The sequence below is a fragment of the Lutra lutra genome, chromosome 11, assembly GCF_902655055.1.
Source record: "Lutra lutra chromosome 11, mLutLut1.2, whole genome shotgun sequence".
NCBI lineage: Eukaryota > Metazoa > Chordata > Mammalia > Carnivora > Mustelidae > Lutra > Lutra lutra.
In genome coordinates, this window is record NC_062288.1 from 83417951 (window position 1) to 83444087 (window position 26137).

At 38.6% G+C, this 26137-nt stretch overlaps 1 protein-coding gene and 1 long non-coding RNA gene across 5 annotated transcripts in view; one reads left to right on the forward strand and one right to left on the reverse strand.

Annotated features, from left to right (window-relative positions):
- Window positions 1-546: 546 nt before the first annotated feature.
- On the forward strand, window positions 547-23707 carry LOC125081286 (uncharacterized). The gene is made up of 4 exons (XR_007121631.1): window positions 547-565; window positions 19157-19228; window positions 21394-21488; window positions 23579-23707. It is a non-coding gene; the product is annotated as an uncharacterized LOC125081286 (long non-coding RNA).
- Window positions 21632-26137, reverse strand: part of GRM8 (glutamate metabotropic receptor 8) — a 768517-nt gene continuing 764011 nt past the window's right edge. For all 4 annotated transcript variants that reach the window (XM_047695832.1, XM_047695830.1, XM_047695831.1 and 1 more), the window contains exon 11: window positions 21632-22490. In XM_047695832.1, coding sequence (XP_047551788.1) covers window positions 22441-22490 — 50 coding nt within the window. In that variant the 3' untranslated portion in view covers window positions 21632-22440. The remainder of the gene's footprint in view (window positions 22491-26137) is intronic.

Genomic DNA, 26137 nt, shown 5'->3' on the forward strand with positions numbered 1-26137 from the left:
AAAGAAAAAATATAAAAAAGAGAAAAATATATATATTAGATAAAATAGTTAAAAAACATTAAAAAAGAAAGGGTGAAAGTTAAAAAAATTAGCAGAAGAAAAGAAAAAAAATTAAATAAAAAAATTAAATTAACCGCAAGACTAAAGAATCATGGGGAGAAAGCCATGAGTTCCGTGCTTTACTTTCTCCTCCACTGGAATTCTGCTGCTCTCCTTGGTAGGTGAACTTGGTCTTGGCTGGATTTCTTGTTGATCTTCTGGAGGAGGGGCCTGTTGTAGTGATTCTCAAGTGTCTTTGCCCCAGGCGGAATTGCACCGCCCTTACCAGGGACTGGGCTAAGTAATCCACTTGGGTTCGCTTTCGGGGGCTTTTGTCTCCTGAACACTTTCTGTAGAGTTCCGGAGGATGGGAATGAAAATGGCGGCCTCCCAATCTCCAGCCCAGAGGAGCCAAGAGCTGGGGGCCCCACTCCTCAGTGAGCCATCAGAGAAAAGAGCCCAATCACTCCTGTCTCCCTGGCCTCTGGCCGCGCTCTGAGCTGACCGAGCCTGTGACCAGTTCAAGGTAACCCCGAGCTTAGAGCTCACTCCTTGGCTCTTTCTCTGCAGCCGGCTTCCCCGTTCTAATACCTGAGAGCTCTGCGACACTCAGACACCCCCTGATCCTTCTGTGACCCTGCGGGACCTAGGGCCACGCTGGCGCTGCGTGGGCTTCACCCTGGTTTAGCCTCTGGAGCGATGTCCCTCAGCGGAACAGACTTTTAAAGTCCTGATTTTGTGCTCCGTTGTTCCGCCGCTTGCCGGGAGCCGGCCCCTCCCCCCGCTGTCTATCTTCCTGTCGCTTTGGTTTCACTTCTCTGCTGGTCCTACCTTTCAGAAAGTGGTCGATTTTCTGTTTCTAGAATTGCTGTTCTTCTTGTCTTCAATCTCTCATTGGATTTGTAGGTGTTTGCAATCTTTAGATAAGCTATCTAGCTGATCTCCCGCTACCTGAAGTAGTCTCAGCCTGCTACTTCTCCGCCATCTTTACTCCTCCTTCCTATTTAGCTTTTTTGATCTTAGTGATATGCCAGCCAACACATAAACTACCTCCTAATCATTCATTCATAGTTTTTACAGCCATTTCTCCACTAATAGCTCAAAGAATCCTATTACTATTCCCAAAAGCAATAGAATGTTTTGCCTTTCACTACCTAAGGGAAACAGAATCTGTTGAATCCACAATAATCCAATTCATGAATTCAGGTACTTTTGATCCAAGAATTTTTTTTTTATGCCTACCCCATCTAGATTGCCTGCATCCACAGCTCAGAGATGGCTAGGAAATTGGACAGCCCTCTGTTTTGACACAGTCAATATTGACAGTGTTGGCATCACTAGTGGTTCCAAGATGTTTTATTTTGGCAGGGAGCAGAAAGTTGGGACATCAGTGGAGTCTGTGATTTAAGGCTCATTCAGATTGCCAAAATATTTTCACTGAAAGCAGATAATGTAGTCTTAAAACAATCACACCAATCTCCCTACATATTTTCCTGTTGTAGATCAACAGGAAATAAGTTGATACCTGTGGTTAACATCATTAGGTCAGATTTTATAAGTTATAGAGACAGAGACATCTTCAACATTTTAGCTGCTTCTTTAATTTAGAAACCCACTTACAAGGAAAAAGGTCAGGTAACCCACTGCTCCATTTAAACATTAAGATGATTTTGCATGGCAATATTCTCTTTTAGGTTTGCAAATATTGTTATTGTTCTGATTTAAGTGATGGCCAAAGAGAAATTTTAACCAAAATACTTGAGTCATTTTGATCATCTTTGGCCTGGTCTCCTGCTGCCTTTGCTCAGTTCAACCCAAACCCAAAGAACAGGTGTCTTGCTCAGTGAGTTCATCATTTCTGAGTAGCTGAACCTCAAATTTTTTTAGTGTCTGTTGTACAGTTCTTCATGATCTGTAACTACTCTGTGTTATAATGGGCCTTCTGTTACAACAGACCTCATGATATTTTAAATTTATCAACTTTAGGCAATTATGTTTGAATTTGTGTCATTTGAGAAGTAAAACAAAAATAGGCTTTGACAATTCTCTTTCCCTTTTAGAAAACAAAGGTGCATCCCTTTGACAAGTACTGTTGTTAAGTGCTACTAATGTGAAGAGAAATATATAGTCCATTTTCCTTGAATTTATTTTCATCTTGCTATTTTGTGCAGTGTTTTTGTGTTTGTTTGTTTCCTTTTTTGGTCATTTGCCATTTTCAAGAAACAGTTCATTTTCTTAAATGAAGAAAGAGATTCTGAAAAGCAGTCATTCCACAATCTCCAGAACACAATTTCAAGCTACTGGTCCCAAGTATTTGGCACTTTAGGCATTAATTTATAATCCTCCATTAGACCCTGCCATTTGAAATAATCACAGTTTTGTTATTTTATCTTGAGAATTGTGTTCTCTGGGGCTGCCATTCAAAGAAAAATATACCAAAAGGTAGATAAAAACCAATCATTCTGTCATTCCCTGTTCTGCATTTTAGTGAAGATGATGGTGACAGATGAAAATTCTTTGAAAGAAGGATTGCCTCTGTGTATCAACTCAAACGTAACTTGTTTTGCATTGTCAGATAACAATGCTGACTGGAGCAATGGAAAAATAAACATGGATGGGACGTCAGTGGAAAAGTCCATCACTCAATTTCTACCAATAATAAATAAATGGAGAAAAAATATATATTCATTACATGGTTGAAAGACCCGAAGCCCATAACATTTAGAAATGCAATTTCCAAACATCCTGTGAGCATTTTCAGAAGCTGTAGCTGAATATCAATAGGGTATTTGTTCATCCCCAAAGTCATGTTGCTGTTCCTTTTTTTTTCTTCCCCATGTTTCAGTCTGGCCTACTTCCTTTAGTGAGGCAGATGAACATAAACCTTGACCAAGTGTGGGTCAGAGCTGCTACAAAGTTGACAAGCACACTGGAGAAGAGAAACTAGTAAAACAAAGTAACTACCAGGAAGAGACCAGGCATATTGAAGTTAAAGCTTCTTGGAACCTTCTGAATTAAAACGTTGTACTGTTGGTCACCTGACATTGTTTTTAAGTGAGGGTTCCAAAATTTTGCGGCCATGTAAACAAGACACACTGACGCATCCTGAATTGATGAATGCCAGATAAAATGCCATAATATCATGAGAAATACTGCCCTGCATTTTGAGCATTGTTTTCTGACTCTAAATACATGTACACTAACTGCATTTTTTTGACTGATGACTGAAGATAACTAGTTTATCTTCAGACCAGCAGTTGAAATAGAGGAGACAGCCCCTTTGTGGATTGGATCCAGTCTTCTCCAAAATCTGGCAACTGAGTGACACATGAAAACAGAATGCTTACTAGACAGTGGGTATGCTTTCCATTGTTGTCTAAAATGAATTTATTTTCTCTTCTTTTTCCTCAAAATGAAAATGGTCACCTGGTCACTTCCAGGATATCCACTGAGTATATATCTTTACCAATCTTAATGTTTACAGCATCATTTCTACTCCCTTCCCTGTTTTATTACATGGAACAAGAGAAAATAATAATAAGGTCTGTAAGCTCCAGGGAAGTCAGTTGAATCTAGAAATTAGTCTAGATGCTGCTTTTCTCCTTTCTGGCGTTTGATACAAGTACTCCCATGATACTGGGCAACATAAGAACTCCACCTCCCACTAACATTGGAGGAACTTAACATTATACAAGTATGACAGGTTCCATCAGATCACCCGTCATTCAGATTTTTGCAGGAAAGGCATACATACGAGCATTCCCTTTCACCAACGTGCCTGCCGAATGGTCTTTGGCTTCCTATCTTGTTCTTGCCACAAAATACCTCAGCATGTCAATAGCAGGGCAATTGGAATTGAGAATATTACAGAATTTTTGAGTGTTGTTTTCCTGAGGTGTGTAATTAAAAGATTTCAGGTTAGGTATAAAAGTCCTCATTACCAGGGACGCCTGAATGGCTCAGTTGGTTAGTCATCTAACTCTTGACTTCAGCTTAGGTCATGAGCTCAGGGTTGTGGGGTCAAGCCCTGCATCCGGCTCCTCCCTGGGCCTGGAGCCTGCCTGAGATTCTCTCTCTCCTTCTCCTTCTGCCTCCTTCTCACCCCCCACCCCCACTGCCAGCTCATGCTCTCCTCTCCCTCTCTCTCACTCAAAAAAAAAAAAAAAAAAAAAAAAAAAAAAATTACCAGAAAAATTTTCAGTCACTTCAGTGATAGAAAGCAAAACAAAGAATTTTGGTGTCTCTTAGGTTTGAAGAAATAACAATTCAATTCAGTAAGAAATGGACTGTAATCCCTACATTCCTTTGGATTAATGTCACCTGTGCACAGATCGCAAGGAAACTGCACCTGTGCATGTAGCAACAGAGGTTGGGGAAGGAAAGACCCTCAGAGAAGAGAGGTTTGCAGCTCCTCACTCGAGGTGAAAGAGGTTGTAAAACAGTCCCTCAAGGCAGAGCCGGGTCTCAATCGCAATCGCGCCTTCTCTCTCAAGCATGCACCCTGGAGACATCGGCAGAGCAGAATGGAATTCATTCAGATTCCACGAATGTGAAATGTTATGATCTGACCTGGTCTTTGTGTATCTCTATATTTGCTCTCTTTCAAAAAGCAAAACTTAAAGGACATTATAGAAAATACGGCTAACCTGTTTGGAAAAACAATATTTAACTGCTTTATCACATGAATTCATTTTTTTTTAAAGATTTTATTTATTTATTTGACAGAGAGAGATCACAAGCAGGCAGAGAGGCAGGCAGAGAGAGAGAGGAGGAAGCAGGCTCCCTGCTGAGCAGAGGGGCTCAATCCCAGGACCCTGAGATCATAACCTGAGCCGAAGGCAGCGACCTAACCCACTGAGCCACCCAGGCGCCCCACATGAATTCATTTTATATAAACACTGCTACATGCAGACCCTGGAATCATAGGTCGGGATCTGGAAAGATCCTGAATGGTCAGCTGGGTTAGCCCTCTGCCTCCTAGCTCATCAAACACTCCTCTACTCATTCTGAAGTAAAATCTGCGAAGGGAACGAGGCCAGCCAGGACCCAGAACTCTCTTGTGAGTCATTAGTTTTATTGTCCTCCTTCTTACTATTTCTCTGAGTGTAACAAGATTGCATTCTCAAAGTATCCTATAATTCTGATTTTCTCCCAGATTTGATTACCTTGTCTCCCAATTAGTTCAATTTGAGGGAGACTTACTGTGTTTGTGCCTGCCTTTACTCAAGGTTTATGGACAAAATTAGACCCATTGTATCTAAAAACTGTAGCCAATTACTGTTACGTAAATGATCAAAACATTTTAATTTTTTTCTGACATATTCCTGTAAAGTTATATTGTACTCTGTATGAATGGAGAGGAACATAAATCTGACATGGTGAATATGTGTGGATTTACGAAATGTAGCTCAAAGTTAATGAGATTGATTGGATGTGTGAGTTGGGAATTCAGTTTTATAATTTTATAGCCACTCCTTATACGGTTATAGATTCATTTTTTCCCCAAAACAGTTAATATTTACAGGGAATGCTGCTCTTCAATCTTCTCAGCAACAAAGCTGCTGATAAATAAATTCAGAAATACAGGCCTGCATAATGCTCTGCAATCATCTTATTTCAGGAGTAGATCACTTAAATTGGACTGGACGGCAGAGCTCATAAAGGCCTTCAAGCCAGACAAGCAAAGCGGGGGAGAGGGGAGGCTACTGCGGAAGCCGCTGGTATTTGTTAAACAATTTTCACTTACTATTCTACTTATAAAATGAACTCCCTTACTTGGTCTACTGCCCTGCCCCGTGCTCATCCGAGGGAAGGGCTGGACAGAAACGTGGACGATCCGCTGACCTTCCCTTCCTGTGGGACAAACGGCTCCTGCTTTTTCCAAAGTGAATCCATACAATGGGCAGGAGAACACAGAAGTATAACAAGTACAGTAAGCTCGAGGCAGATAGGAATCGGAGGCTGTGATGACCCACTTGTGTTCACTCCAGTTTGCCTGTGAGCAGGGTCTCCGAGTGCAAGGTGAAGAGGGCTAGGAAGCGTCCGGTAGGAAGTGGGGTGGATGGGGAAGGGTCGGAGGCTCTGCGGCACATGAGGAGGCGGAACCGCGCAGCGCTGAGAGACAGTTCAGCAGGAGCCTTAACTGATCGTATGGCCAAAGGCCAAACACCTTTGGCCCAGGATGCAGGATACCTATACCCTCTAATGGACCTTCAAGCCAGGAGCCTTCGTTCTGTGCCCGAATACAGTAGCTGGCATCTGTGCGTTGCCCAGTCGCTTGCCTGCCGTGGGGCTTACCGCGGCCCGCATTAGCCCACCGCCGCACCCCGCCGCAGACCCTCCCGCGGCAGGATGCGGTTCCAGCCGCGCGATGCGGTGCCGCGCCCGCCGGCTGCACGTGGCTCCTGAGCCCTTGCAAGGTGGCCACTACAACTGAGGAACTGAGTTTTTTATTTTAATTCATTTAAAAGTGAATAGCCACCCGCCTCTATGGCTCGGAAGTAACGTTGGCCTGGCAATGTCACAAATTATATTACTTGGAGCAATTCACGAGGGCGCGTTGGACTTTGCTTTCGTCTCCAGGGCAGGGCTGGTGAGAAGGGCTTGCAGACTGCGAAAATTGCCGTTCTGAGGACGTAAGAGGTGCCCACCTCTAGGGGGAGCCCGAGACCTTCTCTGAATACCGCTCCCTCCCGCAGCAGGAGAAACCCGTTCCGGGTCTGACCCTGCCCACCCAGTGAAATGGAGTGTTACTCTGGGCTGAGAGTACAGATTAAAGCACTGGCCAGTGAATGTGGAGCGCAAGGATAGTGGTTGTGAATATCCGCAGAACTTGAATGGTAAGGAGGCAAGAGATGCCTGATGCCCGAAAGGGAGAGCACCTGCTGGCGAGACCTCACAATCCCCTGAGGGCAGTCTCTCTCCTTTCCTCCTTCTCACCTCTATTCTAGGACAAGAGGGAGATATTTAGAAGTCCCACACTCTTAAAGATTGTGGTGTTTCACTCATGTTTTGTTATAAGTGCGAACAACATTAGACAGTAAAATAAATGTAAAGAGAATTTCAAAAAGGCCATTGCACTAAGAGCGATGGTGAATCTGCCTTTTAGGTTATCAGGGACTTCTTTGTCTCCATCCCGAGCACTTTTTTTGTCAATCCAACGGCTATCGCCCCGGGGTTTTGGACAGTCTGCAAGGTCTTTGGGCAAGTATCCCAAACCAATAGCCCTCTGAGGCCAGCGAATGCTTTCTTTTACTCTCCTATTCCTGATCTTCTAACGTTGGATCTGCTTCTTCCTCCATTCGGAATGAAAAACCAAAGACGTGGGATAGACTGTGGAGAAAGCAGGGAGGGAAGACCCAGTGGCCATTAGTTTTTGTATTCCTTTAAGTCAGTGGTTGTTAAACTTGAACAGCACAGCAGAATCACCCGGAGGGCTTGTTAAACTACAGAAGGTATGGCCCCCATTCCAGCTTCTGGAACTCTGTAGGTTTGGGTGGGGTCTGAGAATTTGCATTTCTAGTAGGTTTCCTGATGATTCTTACTATGTTAGCCTGAGGACCCTACTTTGAAAACAATTGCTTTAGATGTTGCTTTGGGATTTAGGGTCCAAAGACCAGCAGATAAAGACAAGTTGTCTCAGCTCCTTTGCCAGCTCTGGGGTGTGTGTGTGTGTGTGTGTGTGTTCCCAGGGAACTCTTAGAAGAGCAGTTGTGGCTGAGGGCAACAGCCAGCATTTCTGAGTCTCCTAACCAAATGTAGCCTTAAACACAATCTTTGAGTAACCTTTAAAATAATCCAAAACCCCAAGAACAGGACCAAATATTGCTTCTATTTTTTATTCTCTTCTTTCTATGTTGCCATTTTTTATAAACTCTACTCTCCCCTGGTGAGCCTATAACTTTTCATTTCCTGAGCTATATTTTAGACTCGGGAGTATTGGCTAAGACAGAAGCAAGTCAACCACACCTGTGTCACTGTGCCCAGAGGAGATGGGAAAACAGAACTGTCCTCATGACATCGCCATTTTTTCCACACCTCAGGGAGAGGTAGAGCTGTAAATGGTGGTTGCTGGGCCAGTGGTAGGCCTACACAAAGCAAACTTGCTTCCATGGTGTGGAGGAGTTGATGAGGTTGAATTGGAGGTCTTAAGAGGTTGTGGAGAACGATATAAGGTTGCCTAAGATGGTTTTCTAAACAAAGAATTAACTTTGAGAGCTTGGTAGTCACCTACTCCGGTAGAGCTCCTTTGAAAATGGGCTGCTCATCAGTCCCCTGGGAGGCTTTCTTAAAACACAGCAACCTGTGCCGTGCTTCTAGATGGTCTGATTTAGTAGGTCTCATTCCATATATGAGGGACTGAGATTTATTTAATATCACACATACTGGCATAGTTGAGTTTGCAATGCAGTTGCCTGACACAACCTGTTTTGTTTCTACATCGGCTGCTTCTATTTAAACAAGGTGATATTCATGATACCCCCCCCCCCCCCCCCAAGAGAAAATTCTAGGTTCATCCTCTCACTTCATAGTGACAGCATTGCTGGTGGTTGATGCTGCAAGGGAAAAAGAATGTTAGCTTTCTGACCCTACCACACATTCAAAAGCTTTAGGGACAGGAAGAGTGTATTATGCTCCCCTTTTCTGTGAGAGCACTTTTGTAAATAGTCCACATCTCTCAGGGCTCCAAACACACACTTTTATAAAAGTCCAGCTGTTCACAGACACTCTGTGATCAACTTTAACCTTGGATAATTGCACTCTTCCTCTCCAAGGGCACTTTCAACAGGATGTGATATATTTTGGTTTGGGCTGCCATAGTGCCAAGAGCTCAAAGAATGCTGTTATAATAACCCCCTTTATCCCAGCTAGTGGCTGATCTCCAAGGAGCTCAAAACGTTTTATTAGTTTATTAGTTATCAAAATTGAGGTCTTCTGAAGGAAATGGAAAGTCTTATTACTTCCATTTTACAGATGAAGCAGTCAAGGCCTAAAGGCTAAATGATTGTTTTGTGGTCTCACAGAATCCGGAGGCTTTGTGTATCTGGGGTCAGGGATCTAAGATCTAGAAATAAAACAAACACAAAATTCTGCTATATGAAATGGATGTCTCGTCATCTCCCATCCTAAAAGAGAATGGAACTTTCTTTCTGGCAAATTCATCATAACTTATACTTGACTCGTAGAATAGCAAAACATTTTTCATTCTCCCTCATTTTATGATTTTTTTTCAAAGTAAATGTAGGCATGACATATTAAATATCAACTTATAAGAAGTTTAACTTATATTTTTCTTTTTTTATAAATAATCAGTTATATTCAGAAAGCTCTTCCCAGATTTGGAGCTTTGTAAAGGCATTGATGGTACTTAAAAATTCTGATATGCTGTGCATTTCATCTTTATGCTGTACTATCTTTATGACAGGTATGGCTGTATGCAAATACTAATAGTCTATAGGAGGAAGAAGAAACTGTAGGTTAGGTACCTCCTATTTGTATCCAGAGTTCCTCATGCTCACTTTTAACATAATGCCCATCCCAGCACTCTGGAGTTAACTGCTCCCTTGTCTGAGTTGCTGAAGGCAGAAATAGTTCCCTTTATCATTGTACCCCAAATACACAGAAGAGAGCCTTGTACTTACTGAGCATGTGTGCCTGATTTATTCCATTTGCCTCTGTAGAAATCTGTATACACTCTGTTCTGTGGCTTGTAGACTAACCCACATGGAAACTATCGAGAAGCTCCTTTGGGTTCCTCCTACGGCATCCACAGGAGATTTAGGGCAGGAGAATGGGACTAGGGTAGAGCTTCCTTTAGCTTTCTGTTTCCTGGGTCACCATGGATTAGTGGTATCTATCTACTGAAAGTCACATGACATGTTCAAAACCATTTCATGATGCTTTGTTCAGAAATGGCAGATGGACTTACAAAAATGAAAATCAAAGAAAAAAACAAAAATAGCTAGTCATTTGAAGGTGACCTTTTCCAGAAACCTGAAACTTACACTAGGCTGATTGTCAGAAAACTATTTAAGGTAATTTATATGGTTTGCTGTTAAAACACAAACCAATGAGAACTTCTGATAATTCTAATGTGCTCCTATTTGAATTTTTACAATGTCTATTTTTATTTATTGGTGAATGATACACATATATACCTGAAGACGACCCCCTTCAGGCTGATATAGGATTAGCTGTTTAATTGTTCTTCAGAAACACCTTCCAATCTTCCATACTCAACATGCTGATCACTTTGGTCAGAATCACTTGTTAGAAAAGAGGGGACTTTTCTGATGTCTCAGATGATTTGGTTCCAGATTAGTTAGAGTTGACAAATTTTAATCCTTGTTTTATCTTACTTAATGTCATATCGATAACTGCTTGATGAATCTCAAAAGAGACACCCAAATCAGAGATTCTTAGAGTTGAAATATTTCTCCTCTAACACCCATCACCATTGAGAACACAGATGTCTTTCTTCCTCTGTGCTCTTTGTAGCTTTTGGCAGGGTGATTGGCACCTTATAGATAGTTTTTGTAATTGCTAAAATAATCTAAGGGGTCATCTAGTCATAATTTATGATATAAAGCAAGAAAATTCTTGCATATTTTCTTAGGGATGGTCAATAGCTTCCATCCAAAATTTTGTTACATGCAGCAAGGAACTTTAAATCTCTCTTGGTAACTTAACCAGATTCACTCCTTTTTCTAAGGCCAGTCTGTGTATCTGAGGTCAGTCTTCTTGCCTTTTACTTACAGGTATACTCTTCTAACTTAACACACTTGGTTATTTCTTTCCCCCAAATTCCTTACAGTATAATGATTTCAATTCATGTTCATCTGATTATACTTGTGAGTCACTCTCTATATGGCCCCAAATATAAACCTATAGATTTGTGTATTTGTATGCATTTGAAACTCTTCCTCTCATGTTCTGAACATCATGCTTATTTTAATGCTGAGTGAGATTCCACCGTCTCCAAAGAGTGAGTTATGCATTATAATCACCCAAATGAAAAAGTAACTCTTGGTGTTTTTGAGAAAAGAAAGACAGTGGTATGCTGAAACACACACAATTACCTAACTTGTTCAAATGAGGTTGAACTGAGATACTGAGGTCTGAATTCTCAATAGAGAGGGTTTCTGTTGTCTAAATAACTTTTATCCTGTGTCACAGGGAGGCAAAGTGGTGGAAAAAACACAGCATGAGTACACACGGCTTTTTTTTTATTTGTGCAAAAATGCATTCCATATACCATTGAAAAAAGTTTAGTAGCATGAGGCAATAATGTGGACAAAGAAGAGAGAGGATATATTAAACCTAGATTTGCACACAGGTCAACATTTTTAGAATTTTAAAGAATAATTTGTAATTTCCATAAAGTGGACTCACTGTATATCACTGTTATAGCCAATAGTTAGAATTGAACAGATTTGGCATGCCATATTTACTCCCTAGGAACACAAACCATGATAAACAATATTTAATTTTTGCTCATTGTTTGGGATACAAGATCAAACTATTGATGGGAGGATGACCCCTATTATTCATGTGAGTGTTTCAATGTGATTCTACTGATTGGGAGTGGGAGGGGGTATACAGTAAGGTTAGCCGGAAGTCTTCTCTAACTTGCCAGACTGAGAAGCTGTTCCTAGAATTTATTAAATAGAGAAAAGTAAATCACTACTATATGGCAAGGACTTTTCATTTAGATCAAGGAAAAAGCCAAGATAGAGTCCTCATGTCATATAGGAACCATAAATGGTCATGGCCATTAAAAAAGTCTACTATAATTTCAGTCAGTTAAAACTTTTGTACACTTTTAAGTGATCATAGTGTAGTACAAAGAACTTATAGAAGTTGGGCTAAAAAAATAATAAAATTTGACACTTATGAAAGCATTGTGTACCATGGGCCATTTATGGGATAGAGTTCCTCCAACTCATCCAGTCCAGTGGTTCTCAAACTTACTGAGCACAGGACACTCAGAGGTACGCATTAAAAACACAGATTCTCAAACCCCATACCCTGAAATTCACAATCTACATTTTAAACCACCTCCCTGTTGACCCTGGTGCAGTGGTGTTCTGCCCACTCTTGAAGAAACATCCAATCAAAGCCATCCATAAAATGTTGTCATTTAATTGGGTTTCTGAAATATCGGTGCCCCGCTTTCCCCTCAAAGGAAACTTCTGGAGCTAGTGGGTACTAAACAAAGAAGAGAGGTGAGGCAGATTTATGGATTTTTAAAAACTTTTATTTTGAGCTAATTTTAGACTTAGAGATTCATTATTTTAAAAAGGCTTAGTTCTGAAATGGTCCTTTGATGGTGCTCAGCATGGTGAAATTATAAGGTATGTATGTGGTAGAAATATGAGAACGGAGCTCCTTGCTGTTTCTTGCCTAGGCTGTTAAATGACACAACCACAAATAATTATATGGGCTTTATATATTTTCATTTAGAAAATCCTCACCATTTACTGATACACGGTGTACACTCTTCTTTGACTCGTATTTTTATGCTTCAGTATATGATGCCAGCCAGCTTTGTCTGTCGAGGAACCATACCTTATTCCAACTATCCCATACTTAAATTCAGCCTTAAACATCATACAATTTTAGAACATATACTCTGCATATTTACTGCTAAATTTTTCATTAAAAAGAAGTATATGTAGTCTCTCCAATAATAAATGGGTTTTATCCATCCATTAAAAGCTAAAAAAAATTTTTTTTCAGCATATAGGAATGCTAGTGACATGTGCACAACCTCTAAACAAAATACCTCCACTAAATATTTCAGTTCCACGCTATGGGTGAATTTTGTCATCCTTGCGTGTTCCGAGTGATTTTAAATATTTATTTAGCTTAATTCAGCATGAGTCATTTCCTCCTGGATTTTAATGTTAACCTCAGAACATATAATGATTGAAAGGCATCATTATTATGTATTAATGGTTAAAATTAAGTTAAAATATATTGTAACACACTTGTGAATTTCTAAAGCTGACAGCAATAAGGAATATACTAAGAAGACATTTTCTCTTTATTATTCATATTAAATATGCCACTATTATATTCTGTAGGCAGAATGAGACCCATAAATATGGTAATTATATTTGAATACTGTGCAGTCAATATACTTAGAAATTAAATGTTGAAGCAAACAAATTCTTAAATGTTGAAGCAGCCAAATTATTTTCTTATTGGTTACTAGTTAAAAAAAAAAAGAAAGAAAAAACCCTCCTCAAAGCAGGACAGCTGTTGCTGTTAGTTAAAAATCCCTACTGTGTAAATAGGTATTTAGGTACACTCTGAAAAGTGAGGTTTTTGCAACAATAGGCTATTATAGCTTCTTCATAACGGTTAAGGCTTGTCACATAAACCCTTCTGTGTTCTGGTTCACTGACCTACACCATAGAGCCACTATGGGCTATTGTACCCATCCAGCAGCCCCACGGATCCAGGAAAGATCTATTTCACATCTCAGATCCCTGCTGATAGAAGACACATGTTCTCAAAACCCAGCTACAATGCATAAATAGGTATAATGATTTTCAAATTTGAAACTTCCATTTTACATAACTCAAACCAGGTCTAGTTTTTGCTTCTGAAAAATCCTCACACATGTTGAAGTGAGAGAAAGTCATGCGAGGGGATAGGTGGGGGAGGACTGGATGGACTCATACTGTTACAACCTGAGAACACCTAAAAAACCTTTTCCCCAAACTGATGACTGAATCCAGTACAGCACTGGCACAGGTAATTGCCAGCTGAGAATGCAAACCCCTTCCCTCTTCCTTCTGACCTGGAAGATCTGGACCAGCCAGAAGGAAGCAGCCAGATCTTTGTCTTTTTGTTTTGTCATAAGTTTCCACTCAAATAGACTTCAAGAATCTAGACACCTTCTGCTAATAATACTAAGGTTGTGGGTCCAGGACACAGCTATGAGCTAACAATGGTGTTGAAGACCAATGATGAGAGCTGGCTGGGTGTGGTCTAAGAGAGGTGGTATTAAATCCCATTGTGGATCGTAAGGTTCTATCCTTGGCTCACTTACTGGTGGATGATTTGACACTGAGCTTTAACAATCGTCAGCCCTGATCTTTCTAGCTGGAAGACATTATGATAATGTCCGTATCCTAGGAAGGAGTTCACACAGCAGTTACCTAAGAAACTACGTCTGCGTGAAAGAAACAATCACGGCTTGCCGTCCTGAGGGTATAATAAGAACACATTTGCAAATGATTTGAATGAACTCCTGAATAAGATTACTTTATATATAGCAAACTGTAAAACTAGGTTGATATCTGAACTTAGCCCTAAGTCGTAAATAAGTCCCTCAAGTAGTCTTGTCATTTCTTTTTTCTGATTTCTTATATAGTGTTTGAAATTTTTAAATGAGATCAATCACGAACCATGAAGAAAGAGCCCGACATTGCATAGCTGGTTTTGTGAGGTGCATGGGTAACTTTAGAAACTGCACATTAGAAGCAACTTGATGAAAATGAGAAGTCATAATTAAATTTTTAAAATGTTGGCATTAACTTGAATTTATCCAAAGACTATCCCTCCCTCTAAATATATTTCCCAGAGCTAAGAAGGTTGAGTAGCTCTCCTGGAACAGGTGGTCATGCACAGCACATTGATATCAGAAATCAAATCAGAGGGTTCCAGGAACTTCTTTCACAGACTTGGGCCTGATTTTCTCAGCTGACCTCCACAACGTTTTGTCTTAACTCTCAGCCAACACATTCTGATACCTCAGCCCTGTGCAAAGCTCCACACCTCTGTGCTCTTTGATCTCCAGAAAGTGAGCTAATCAACCTTTGTCTCCATTCTGTCATTTTTAAAACAGGGGTAATAATAATGGCCATGCCACAAGGCTGTTGCAGGATTTACTCCGGTGTAGCACTTAGCAAGCTGTAGGACATAAAATGGGAACCTCATAATCTTACCTATTATAATAACAATTATTATAATTATTGTAATTCTCATTATGAGGTAATTATCGTCCCTCCTAGCTAGTAAGGTTTTGTATCTCTACCCATGAATTTTGACTTTGCACATTGTTCTTATTGGAAGGAAGGAAGGAAGGAAGGAAAAGAAAGAAACAATGAATGAAAATAGAAGGCAAGCCCTTGAGAGAGAGGAAGCTTGTATACTATAAGATAACATGACTAAAGTAGTCTACTCCTGCAGTCCTTCCTGTTTATGATTTCAGCCACTCTCCCCTGATTTCCTTCCTCTATGCTCCAGACAGGTAATTATGCTTCTCGAGAAGGTGGTAGACCTTCCCAGACAATGAAAGAGTCTTGATTGGGATAAAAGATTGGGTGTAAAGGATAATTTTCCTGTGGTGGATTCTGAGGAGCACCATTCACTTTTAAATACCCAGAAGCCAAGAAAAGAGAAAGTTAGAGGTTTCGAAGCTGACCCAAAGGCTTACAGTCCATTCCTTGGAGAAAGCAACACAATGTGAAAGCCAGCTACAACACTAATCAAACACATTTGAAAATTACCACAAAAAACCTGGGATATAAAAGTGCTATAGAGAGAAGCTAGGAAGAAGAAAAAACTCGGCTCCAGATTTAGCCTGGGAAGGCGAGTTGAGAGAAGAGAGTTTGGTGACATCAGGAGAAGATCAGAGACCCTGCTGAAAATATCTCAGCAGGAACAAATGCTCATTCTCGTAGTAGTTCTTGTCTTCAAATTTATCCCAGGATTTCTAGAGTTGTTCTAATGAATGACCCATGTATATTTAAAAAGGCAAATTGAGGAGTCTGAGTGGGAAGAGCTATCAGACTTTCATACTTTATATGAACGATATTTCCCTCAACTCATTCTTCTCGGTCTCCCCTGTCTAGTATATAACAGCACCACCCTTCCAGTGACTCCGGTCAGAAGCCCTGGAATGATCTTTCTCTCTTGATGCACATCGAATCCATCAGGAAATTCACAAGCTCTCTGTCAAAATCTACATAGAGTTTAAGCACTGTTCACCACCTCTACAACTCTGCTCCATCCAATTCACGAGCATCTCTACCCTAGATCATCCAAAAGTCTTATAGCTGGTGTCTGTGCTTCTGCCATTGACTGGATTAAAATTAGGACCCATTATGTCACTCCTTCACTCAAAACTCCGTGATGCTCTCCTTTCACTCAGTATAAAGTTAACAGTTTTTTGAGTGACCTGCAAGGCTCCATGAGATCTTGCCCTGTATCCCACCCTACATCCTTCACCTTGCCCTGGTCTAGACATGCTTTTGCCTTAGGATCTCCTCCTTGTTCCCTCTGCCCAGAATTTTCTTCCTGAGGACACTGCTTATATCCATCTCTCCCTTTCTTCAGGCCTTTCATCCATGTCACTGTCCGTAGCCACTTGCCCTAAATTTCAACTCTGCACTCTACAAAAGCTACTTGCTAACCTATTTCCCATCCACCTTCTTGGATTTCATTGGTTTTTCAACATTTATTACTACCTAAGTCATCCTATATGTATATATTTAACCTTATATTTATATTGTTTACTACTTATCTCTCCCACAGAAATATAAATGCCATAAGCATCAGAGTTGGGTTGCAGTTTTTATTGTTCTTTGGGGTTTAGGTTTTGTTGTGTTTGGTTTGGTTCAGTTCACTGTTCTGTTCTCAGACCCTACAACATCTACTACATAGCAGATCCTCCACAAATAGTTTCTAAATAAAATAAATGACTAAATGATCTTAATTATATGGTTATTCCTTAAAATCCAGCTGCAGTAGCTTCCCTAGGGGCCATCAGTATGCCCCTTTGATATCTGTGTGTTTAGGGGGTAGAAAAACATTGATGTAGAAAAGTAATTTGGGATTGAGGCCTTGGAGCACAGGAAAATATTAGTGAGTCCAAAAATGTAAAGTGAGAAAAGTGAATCTCTGAGTACCTAGAATGTGTATGAGGATATTATTCAGCTGGGTGACATTTTCAAGAGGTATAAAGAAGTTCAAGAACATTATGAGGAAAAAACCCTGAAAAACAGAAAAATCCATAAACCACATTTCATCTATTTTATAATTTTGCCTCCTACAGCCTGCCTCTTCTTCCTTTTTCTAGGAAATGAGTAATGATCCATAACAGGGACCACTAAGATCTGATGCTTTTAGTACTACCTTCAGAAAATGGGTTCCATATGGAGAGAGTCCTATGACCTTACACCCACCATTAATGCCCTCTGCAGAACCTAGAGTGCCAGACAGAGGTGAGCTGTAGATTGGGGCTCTTAAATTCTAGGCTATTTGTGGAAAAGCAGAACTCTGTTAATCACATCTGCCCCCTCTGCTCTCTCACTCTTTGATGGAGAAGACTTCAGTCTTGCTTCTCCTGCCTGGGAGATGCCCATGGATCCTCAAAGAGGCTTTGTTGGGGGATAAGGCCAGGTTTATTAGCTAGTAACAGTTAGGAGGTAGGCATGGAGATATGGTCAATTATCCTTGATTTGTCATCTTCAGAAGTACTCTTGCAAAGCACATTTCGTCTTTTAGGGTAATATACTACAGAAAGGGAGAAAAAATACAGGCTAGAGATGACAGTGCCTACGGGGCAAAAGGAAGAAGTCACAGTCACAAATTATTTGTGGAACCATCAGATAGGGAACTGTTAGCTGAAGGCACCACACAATTATTCACCTTTATCCTCCATATCCCTTTATTCAGTCTAGCCTCTGAATTACTGTGTCTCCAGAGTTAAGAGTAATGATAGGAAAGAATAATTAAAACACAGCCTCATTCTAGAGCCCTTTCATTACTATTAATTTGTATTATCTTAATACGATTTTAGGTATGTGTGTGTGATCTTTATAATTCAAATACTGGTAATGTAATGTTTGGAACTAGGGGAAGTAAAAAGTGAAATATCACTCATCAGAGAAATAATCTTAAAACTTAGAAATGGGCAAAGGATGCTAATACTTTCAGTACGGCACTGAATTTCTCTCAGTGTGCTTACTTCATAGCTCTGAGGTGCAGGTGTCCATTTGTTGATTTTTATTGTGTAGATTCAAATAGCATCTATCCAGTGAAACAGAAAACCTAAATGTTTATTGTACTATAAGACACTAAACTGGTTTTATATCTAGCCTTCTAACTTATCTGTGTGTGTGTGTGTGTGTGTGTGTGTGTATAACTGACTTCTCAAATGCTCTTTGGACTAATTTTAACATCTTATTGGTTACCTCATTAACTAATGAGTCAAATAAATCCTTTTTTGTTCTACCTCTGTATGACAGTTATATTTTTAACTTTTGAAATTATACTTTAATACTCCAAGAATTCATTAGCTCTCAAACACCAATCTGTGTTGTAGTGAACTTACCTAACGGGACCTAAGTTATTGGTAAGTAATTTTACGCTTACTTCAAAAACTGAAATATTACATCTATCATTTGTCTTCCCTGTTGTGTTTTTATAACCACATCACCTTGTCTCCCATCCACGTCATAACATAGTCAAATCCTGTTTTTTTTTAGGTCCCAGTCCATACTTGGCCATGATAACTCTGTAACAAGTTATTTTTCAAAGTTAGCTCTAAGTTACTTAAACAGTAGGCAAGTAGAAAAAATATTCTATAGATCAGTTTTTTTCTCTGTCCTTATCACTCTGGAAGCAGATGTGTAAATCAAAATCTGATACAAGACTTTATACTAACTTCAAAAGAGAGAAAAATATTCTGAATGTCCTATTGGAGCATTAAATTAAATGAGAAATAATGGCAACAAAAGGTAACGCCATCATTAAAGGTTATGCTGCAAAAAGTTTTAAAGAGGAAAAAACTTAAATAGAATAGTCACAGAAATTACATTTTTAAAACAATTATTGCTCTGCATTTGCTACTGTGTCTTTAATGTGACACTTCCCAACAATGACAGCCAGTTTCTGAGCATTCGCAGACACAATTTCTTCTTAAGGAAATTTTTTCTTCTAGTTATGGTCAAGTTTTTCTTCATTATTCACATCTTCATTAAGGGAAACCATCATAAAAACAAAAGAAACATTTGTAAAGATGATTATATGTGATTAGCATATTCTACAATTTGGTGTTATTTCTTGCTATCCTTTCATGCGACTTTATTGTTGTTTTTAGCAATTTTATTCCAGAAGGTGGATGAAAATACTGACATTAAAGGAAATTAAATAAGTGAAATAAGAAAAATTGGTAAGTCTGCATGATAGAGTTTGAGAATGCTGTTTCTCCCACTTGCTGATGAAATAAATATCAGTGTTGGTTAATATAATTTTGAAAACTGCTGGTATTCTTTTTCCATTGTCATCAGTAAATAATAGAGAATCTAGAGTCAAAAAGGGAAGAAAATATAAATGATACAAACTTCTCTTCCCAGTGAGATTTCCTATAATATGGTGTTTAATTTAAATCAAGAAAGTAAAACCCTGTTCATGTGAAAAGCCAATTATTTTTGGTAAAAAATTTCTTTAAAACTCCAAAAATTAAGTTAGCCATTTAGTTCCAGTTCATGTTCATAATGGTCTCCTTCAGGTTTAAATTTATGAGTAGTTGTTCTGATGAAGAAAATTAGTTTGTGACAGATCAGCCATCATTGATTTAGATACTTTTAAATATTAACTAGTATAAGCTAATTTTTTTTTAAATTGAGGTCAGATTTGGCCCAAGGTCACACTAATATATTGTTCACTGTCTACTAGTGACATTTGCTAAATATTACCTTGGGCTACATTTTTAGCATTCCTTCTGGCATGGTGAGATTAGATGTGATGTTTCTTGGCCAGAATAAAACACAAGGTCGATTCTAAAGAATAGAATACTATATTTTTTTTTCCCATGCAACTTTGCATTTGCTTATCTATAGTACACAGGCAGTTGATTTTAAAGCATAGGACTTGTGAACCACTACTAGCACATGGTAAATCCTTCTCCTTACTGGATGCCTCCCTACATTGTCCCAGCCTCTATGACTACCTCCTGAGCCCTCAGCAAAATCCCTGAGGAAAAAAAAGCACAGCGGAGGTCAGAATTCCCCAGCTCCAACTGTAATAGGTTGTGGGAATTAATCTTCCCACTGTCTGGGGCAGGTGATCATTTTCATCAAGAAGAAAGACCCCCCCCCCCCCCTGCATACTCCCACCCCAGAGAGCGTTAGAAAGGGAGATTGGGATATGCAAATCTACAAGAACTATTATTCAGTCTATTATGAGTTATGTAAGATGTTGTAGAACACCAAACAAGTATCAATTATTTATAAAAAGTACTTAGAAAAAAAATAACCCATTGGTAAGTTTGTAATAGGAAGAACAATTTTGAAATGTCATGAGTTATGTTTAATTTATTTTTCTTCCTAAAGCCTTTAAAAAAGAATAAAAACCCACCTTGGCCTAAGAGTAGGCTCTGCTATCATAATCACCCTGTTGCATCCACTTACCCTGATCAGAGTCAATTAGTAAGTGAAAACATACTTGAATTTTGCTCTTCAAATGAAACCCAGGCTGTTTAAAATTCAAGCATTTTTCTCAACCAAACATACGGATACTTACTAATTAAAATTAAATTAAAAATATGTAAAGGCCATTAATAATCTCCAATACAAAGAAAACTGTCAACTTAAAAATTAGTAATATACAATTATAATTACTTTTCTTGGTATGGCTATCAATTCTCAGATACATGGCACAATAAAATATACTAAATGTGCAGCTATGAGTTTATTTTAAGCTATGTTTTATCTAGAAAGGCACACCTAGAAGTGGGTTGAGAATCCTGATTACAGGATTGTATTTATCAGTAACACAGATTATTTGAAATTTTGAAAATAATGCCCTCACTCCTTGATTTAAATAACATCCAGTACTAATAGGAGAAACTCCAGAGAAGACCAGTAAGTACACATTTCCTTCTGTATGCAGCTTTCTGTCTCTGGAAGTATCTAGGAAATGTTACTCCACGGTGCAGGAGCCTGGGCTGTGCTCCTTCAACTCTCTATTAAATAAGGTGACTGTCAATATCTGGGTTGAAGTTACGGAGCATGGATAGTTCTTTATATCTATAAGGAGTGCAATGAGCCATCCAAGCTCACTCAGCAGAGAGAACATTTACTAACAAAATGATTGTAGAGACCCATTGACTTGATGGATGTCTGGGATTGTGTAGCATTGAGGAGCCCCTGACAAAAATGGTAACAGATTTGGAAGCCTTTAACAGGCTCCTTTATCCATCCTAGCATGGTTTATTAGCATGACATAGGCTTCCTGTTTTTCTCTCTTTAATGATACTGTGCTATGAACCAACTGAATGTTTTCATTTGGAAAATAAGAAAGCATTGACATGTATCTGAACTGTGGTTTCTTTAGAGATGCCAAGGGAATAGATATGCTAATTCTGTGCTTTGAGGAATGTACTGGGTAAGGCCCATTACTTCACTGATTTCAATGGATACCAGGCCCAGGTAAGCAAAGGTTAATAGCACATACCTTGAAATATTTCACTGTGTGAAAGTTTTGACTTAGAACATGGAGAATTTCAGTGACCCTTCCATATACTTTTGACGGTGATTTTCATATTACATTCTCCATAGTAACGTTTAACTCATCATTTGTTAATTAGAATACTTGAAGCAATTTACCTCAAGCTCTTGCTTGATTCTTCATTAAAAAAGCAATTACTATGAAAAGTTACCACATAAATTTTGAAATACTCACAGAATCTTACACAAATAATGCTTTATCATAGAGGAATAAAAGACAGTCTTCTTCATACACACATGAATGTACAAAGACACAATCCTTAGGGAAATCATCAGGAGTTTACAGCAAAAGTGCCAACTGGAATGAGTATTCCTTGGCTTTAAAACTGGAACGAAACAACTCTCAACATTTGCAAAACATTCCTTTATTATTAGAAATAAATTATTTGTATAAAAAATTGCATGCGTCAACCATTGCATTTATTTTTAGCACAACCCAGGGCTTCAGTCCGGTCAGCCATTACAAGAAACAGATTCATTGTCTTATACAAGTTGAACAAGGTGGGACAGGAATGGGAGTTCTCACAATCACAGAAAAATACTTACAAGAATAACATCAGACATGGTTTATTTCAACAGCATTTTTTTTTCACAAGCTAACATTAGTTTTCCTTTTGTGATTTTTTTTTTTAACTGCTTATGAGTAAGCAATACTTTAGCTGGACACTCATTGGTTGTACTGTATAAAATGGTTTTTCTTTTCACTCTGTCATTGATACTTTTGGCTCATGGCTACTTTGTGTTCCTTACAAGATTGACTATTGATTTGATTGATTGTAGTCTACAGAGATCTCCAGGAGTGAGTTTTGGCGGTGTCATGTTTATTGTTTAAGATCACATACCAGATTTCTTCATATTGTACCATTTCCCTGTTTCAGATTGAATGATTGCTGTAGCTGATATATGTTGTCTTAGTAGAGGAAGCTGTTAAGACAAATTAAGACAAATTAATAGTATATCAAAATAAATCATTTTGCTAAAATGATTTTAAAAATTAAATCCTATAATCAGTATTTTTATGATATTCCATTTTTACAATGTTACGTATTTTTTAAACCATGTAGTAGGAATTCAGTGATCACAGGAATAATAATGCAGCAGCAGTTTTAATCCATAAAACCACTAGTCTTATAGTATTTAGCAGAAAACCAAAAATGGAAAAATTCTAATAATAACTTCAGGTGGAATTCAACTTAAATGTGTGTTTCGACTAACAAAGATACACAGTATGAAAAATGAAAGAACACATAAATTATCTATCCCGCAAAAGACAAAAAAATATTTTTTTACAACCTTAAAGACCTCAATTCTTTGGGTCTGATTTGATAAGCAAAACCAGGCAAATAATTGTAACTAGTTGTGCTTTGAAAATGAATATTTTCCACTTAAAAACAAATAATAGTTTTAATTTTCTAGTATTTATTTAGAGATGGGGAGAGGAAGAGAGAGAGGAGCAGAGAGAAAGAATCTCAAGCAGACTCCACACCAGGTGCAGAGCATGATGTGGGGCTCGATCTCAAGATCCTGCGATCATGACCTGCGCTGAAATTGAGAGTCGGACCCCTAACTGACTGAGACACCCGTGTGCCCCTTTAAAACAAATAATACTTTTAGACTCTAGAAGCGAACATAGTAAAATATGAGGAACATAGAATATTTGTAAATATGTGTATTGCTAATACATATTTATGCTCTGACTTCAACCAAAGGGTACAAATGAAGATGTTTAAAAACTCAAAGACTTTAAAACTTTAAAACTTTAAAAACTTTAAAAGACTCAAAGAAGGAAATATACATTTAATTGTTCTGGTACCAACTCACTATAAAGTAAAACTTACTACTGTAAGATTATTAGAAAGATATGAATAACAAAATATTCTAAGTCAAATTCATACTCATACTTTCATTTTCTGAGAATGTAAACTTAAATCCAAGTTTGGGTTTTTTTTTGGAAAGATGTGATAGAATAAATCTCTGTTCTAAAATTCAAATGTGATGTCCTATTTTTTCAGGGGAATTCTGGAGTGCATAACCATAAGAAGAAAAATATGAAAAAATGCTAAACATGTATGTATTTCACCACATAAATCCAATTCAGAATGAAACAGATTTTTAGGTAATTATTTAGATTTTGAATGTTAAATAAGCAAATTATAAAGCTCTTCCTCAGGAGGAATAGGACTGGCAATCAGACTCATTCCATTTTAGTTCACGTCAACATCATAATTGATGGAACAAGTTCTTACCTGAGGCTGAGATCACATAAAGTTCACAATCACAAAAATAAATGCAGCGAGGCTAAGGAAGTGCTAATCAAGCATGTTTTCACTATTTTTGATTTCATTGAATATTATGAGCCTCATGCCAAAAATAGCTGACATATCTGCTTCTCTTATCTCCATTGTTCACACTTCTAGAAGGGTTATTACTGTGGCACACGGAAAGGAAGTAGGTTTTAGACCTGGTTTTGAACTACATTCTTTTCCCTACAAAATGAGTTTAAAAAAAGATCTGTGAACCAAGTCACTGGGCCTCAGTTTCATCGCTGGTCCCAAATCCACAACATTGGGGTTTTGTGAGAATGGAGGTGGCGTAGGTCTGTGGGGGAGCAGCTGTGTCTGGCATAACAAATATGGAATCCTATTTTCCTATTCACCCCTTCCTTAAAGCTAAACATCTGTGATGTTCAGTTTGGTGTGAAGTGAAACACAATGATTTTTACGCTTGTATACTTTTTTAAAAAGTTTTAAACAATTTCTAAACATATAATGCTCTCGTATACTTCTAAATTCCCTGTAAGAAAACAAACTCTGTACTTCAACTAATTTTTCGAAGGACTTTCATAGAGTCTTTAAAGAAAGATGAAGAAAAATGGTCCTAAGAGTTAGAAGAACGACCCTTAAAATGATGGTTCACTGTCCTGCTCTATTCAGTATCTTCAATAGTGGCTCAACATGTAGGAAATATTTATCAAGTTTGTAGATAGCTTGAAAGAAAAATTATGGTACAAATAGAGGAACTAGAGCCAAAAAGACCTTGAAGAAGATGATATTCAGAAGACGTTAATTTAACAGAAGGTGATTTGGATCAGACCATTCAAGGATCGTTCCAACTTTAAGACTCTATAGCCAATTAAAGATTCATACTTCATTTTTTGAACTCCTCAAAGTTATCCCCAGGGAAAAAGATGGTAGAATTCTACTGGGAACTCTGACTATAATTTACAAAAGGAAAGTCATCTTAATTTTTCTAATGGTTAGAAAAAGGGATGCAAGGCTATGGACAGAGATGATTTAGTCAACGGAAAACGGGGATGAGGGACAAACTGTGAAAGGCAGAAGTCTTGTGAGAATCTTTATCCTGGACGTTATTACAGAGCGAAATAGATCAGAAATGTACGTGTGAGCTACTAGGGAGTTTTTATAGCGGCGATGAATATACTTAGGTGACAATCTGTTTTGGAATACAGCAATAGTGAATTGCCTTGTGGACACCACACTGTGTTCATAAGCGAGAGAAAGCATTTCCACCCCCAGCAGCAGCTGTTTTCATGAATGATTCATGAACACTGCTTAAGGAATACCATGTTACAGCATTTGTTAATTGGGTACAGTTGATAAATTCATGCACATCAACTTTGTTTCTAACTCCCTTTCCACACACTTTTATGAAACAACACTTGACCTTTTTTTATGTGAAATGTAGTACTCTGCAAATTCAGTAATTAACATGGACTCACTGGTCTCCCTCCCAGCTTCATGTTACCTGTATTTATTCTGCGGAGATTTTGAAGCTTTAAAACCTTAAATATGTGGCCAGAATTTCTGGCATTAGCAAGTAATCTTTAAGATGAAAGTTTCTAAGTGAAATGGACCTAGAGAGCTCCATGGCCAAGAAGGAAAAGCATCACATGTACATCAAAAACACATGGCTAATTGGTCAAAAAAAAAAAAAAAAAAAAAAATCCCAGCAATGGAGTAGCAGCTGTAATTACTCAAATCCTTCACATATTAAAAAAGAAGAAGAAAGAGGAATGCTAAAACAGTTTTTGAATTTTAAGTCTTTTCTATTAATAATAGAGCAATCTACATTTTCAAGGCAGCAATGACACTTCTACCTTATTTATATGGTGACTTGTAGTTTACAAAACACTTTCACCCGTGTCACTATAATGGTGACTTGTCACAAGTCTCACAGCAGGAGGTATGAGAATGCAGCAACATGGACACTGTTCCAGTGGGCTAACCAGCCCTCGATTTACTGAGAACAGACTCTATGCATGCCCACAGCAGGCTTTTTTTTTTTTTTTTTTAAGATTTTATTTACTTATTTGACAGAGAGAGACACCGCAAGAGAGGGAACACAAGCAGGGGGAGTGGGTGAGGGAGAAGCAGGCTTCCCGCTGAGCAGGGATCCTGACGCAGGGCTCAATCCCAGGACCCTGGGATCATGACCTGAGCTGAAGGCAGAGCTTAACAACTGAGCCACCAAGGAGCCTCACCGAGGAGGCATTTTAAATCTGAAGAGGCATGGGGTGCCTGGGTGGCTCACTCTGTTGAGCAGTAGTCTCC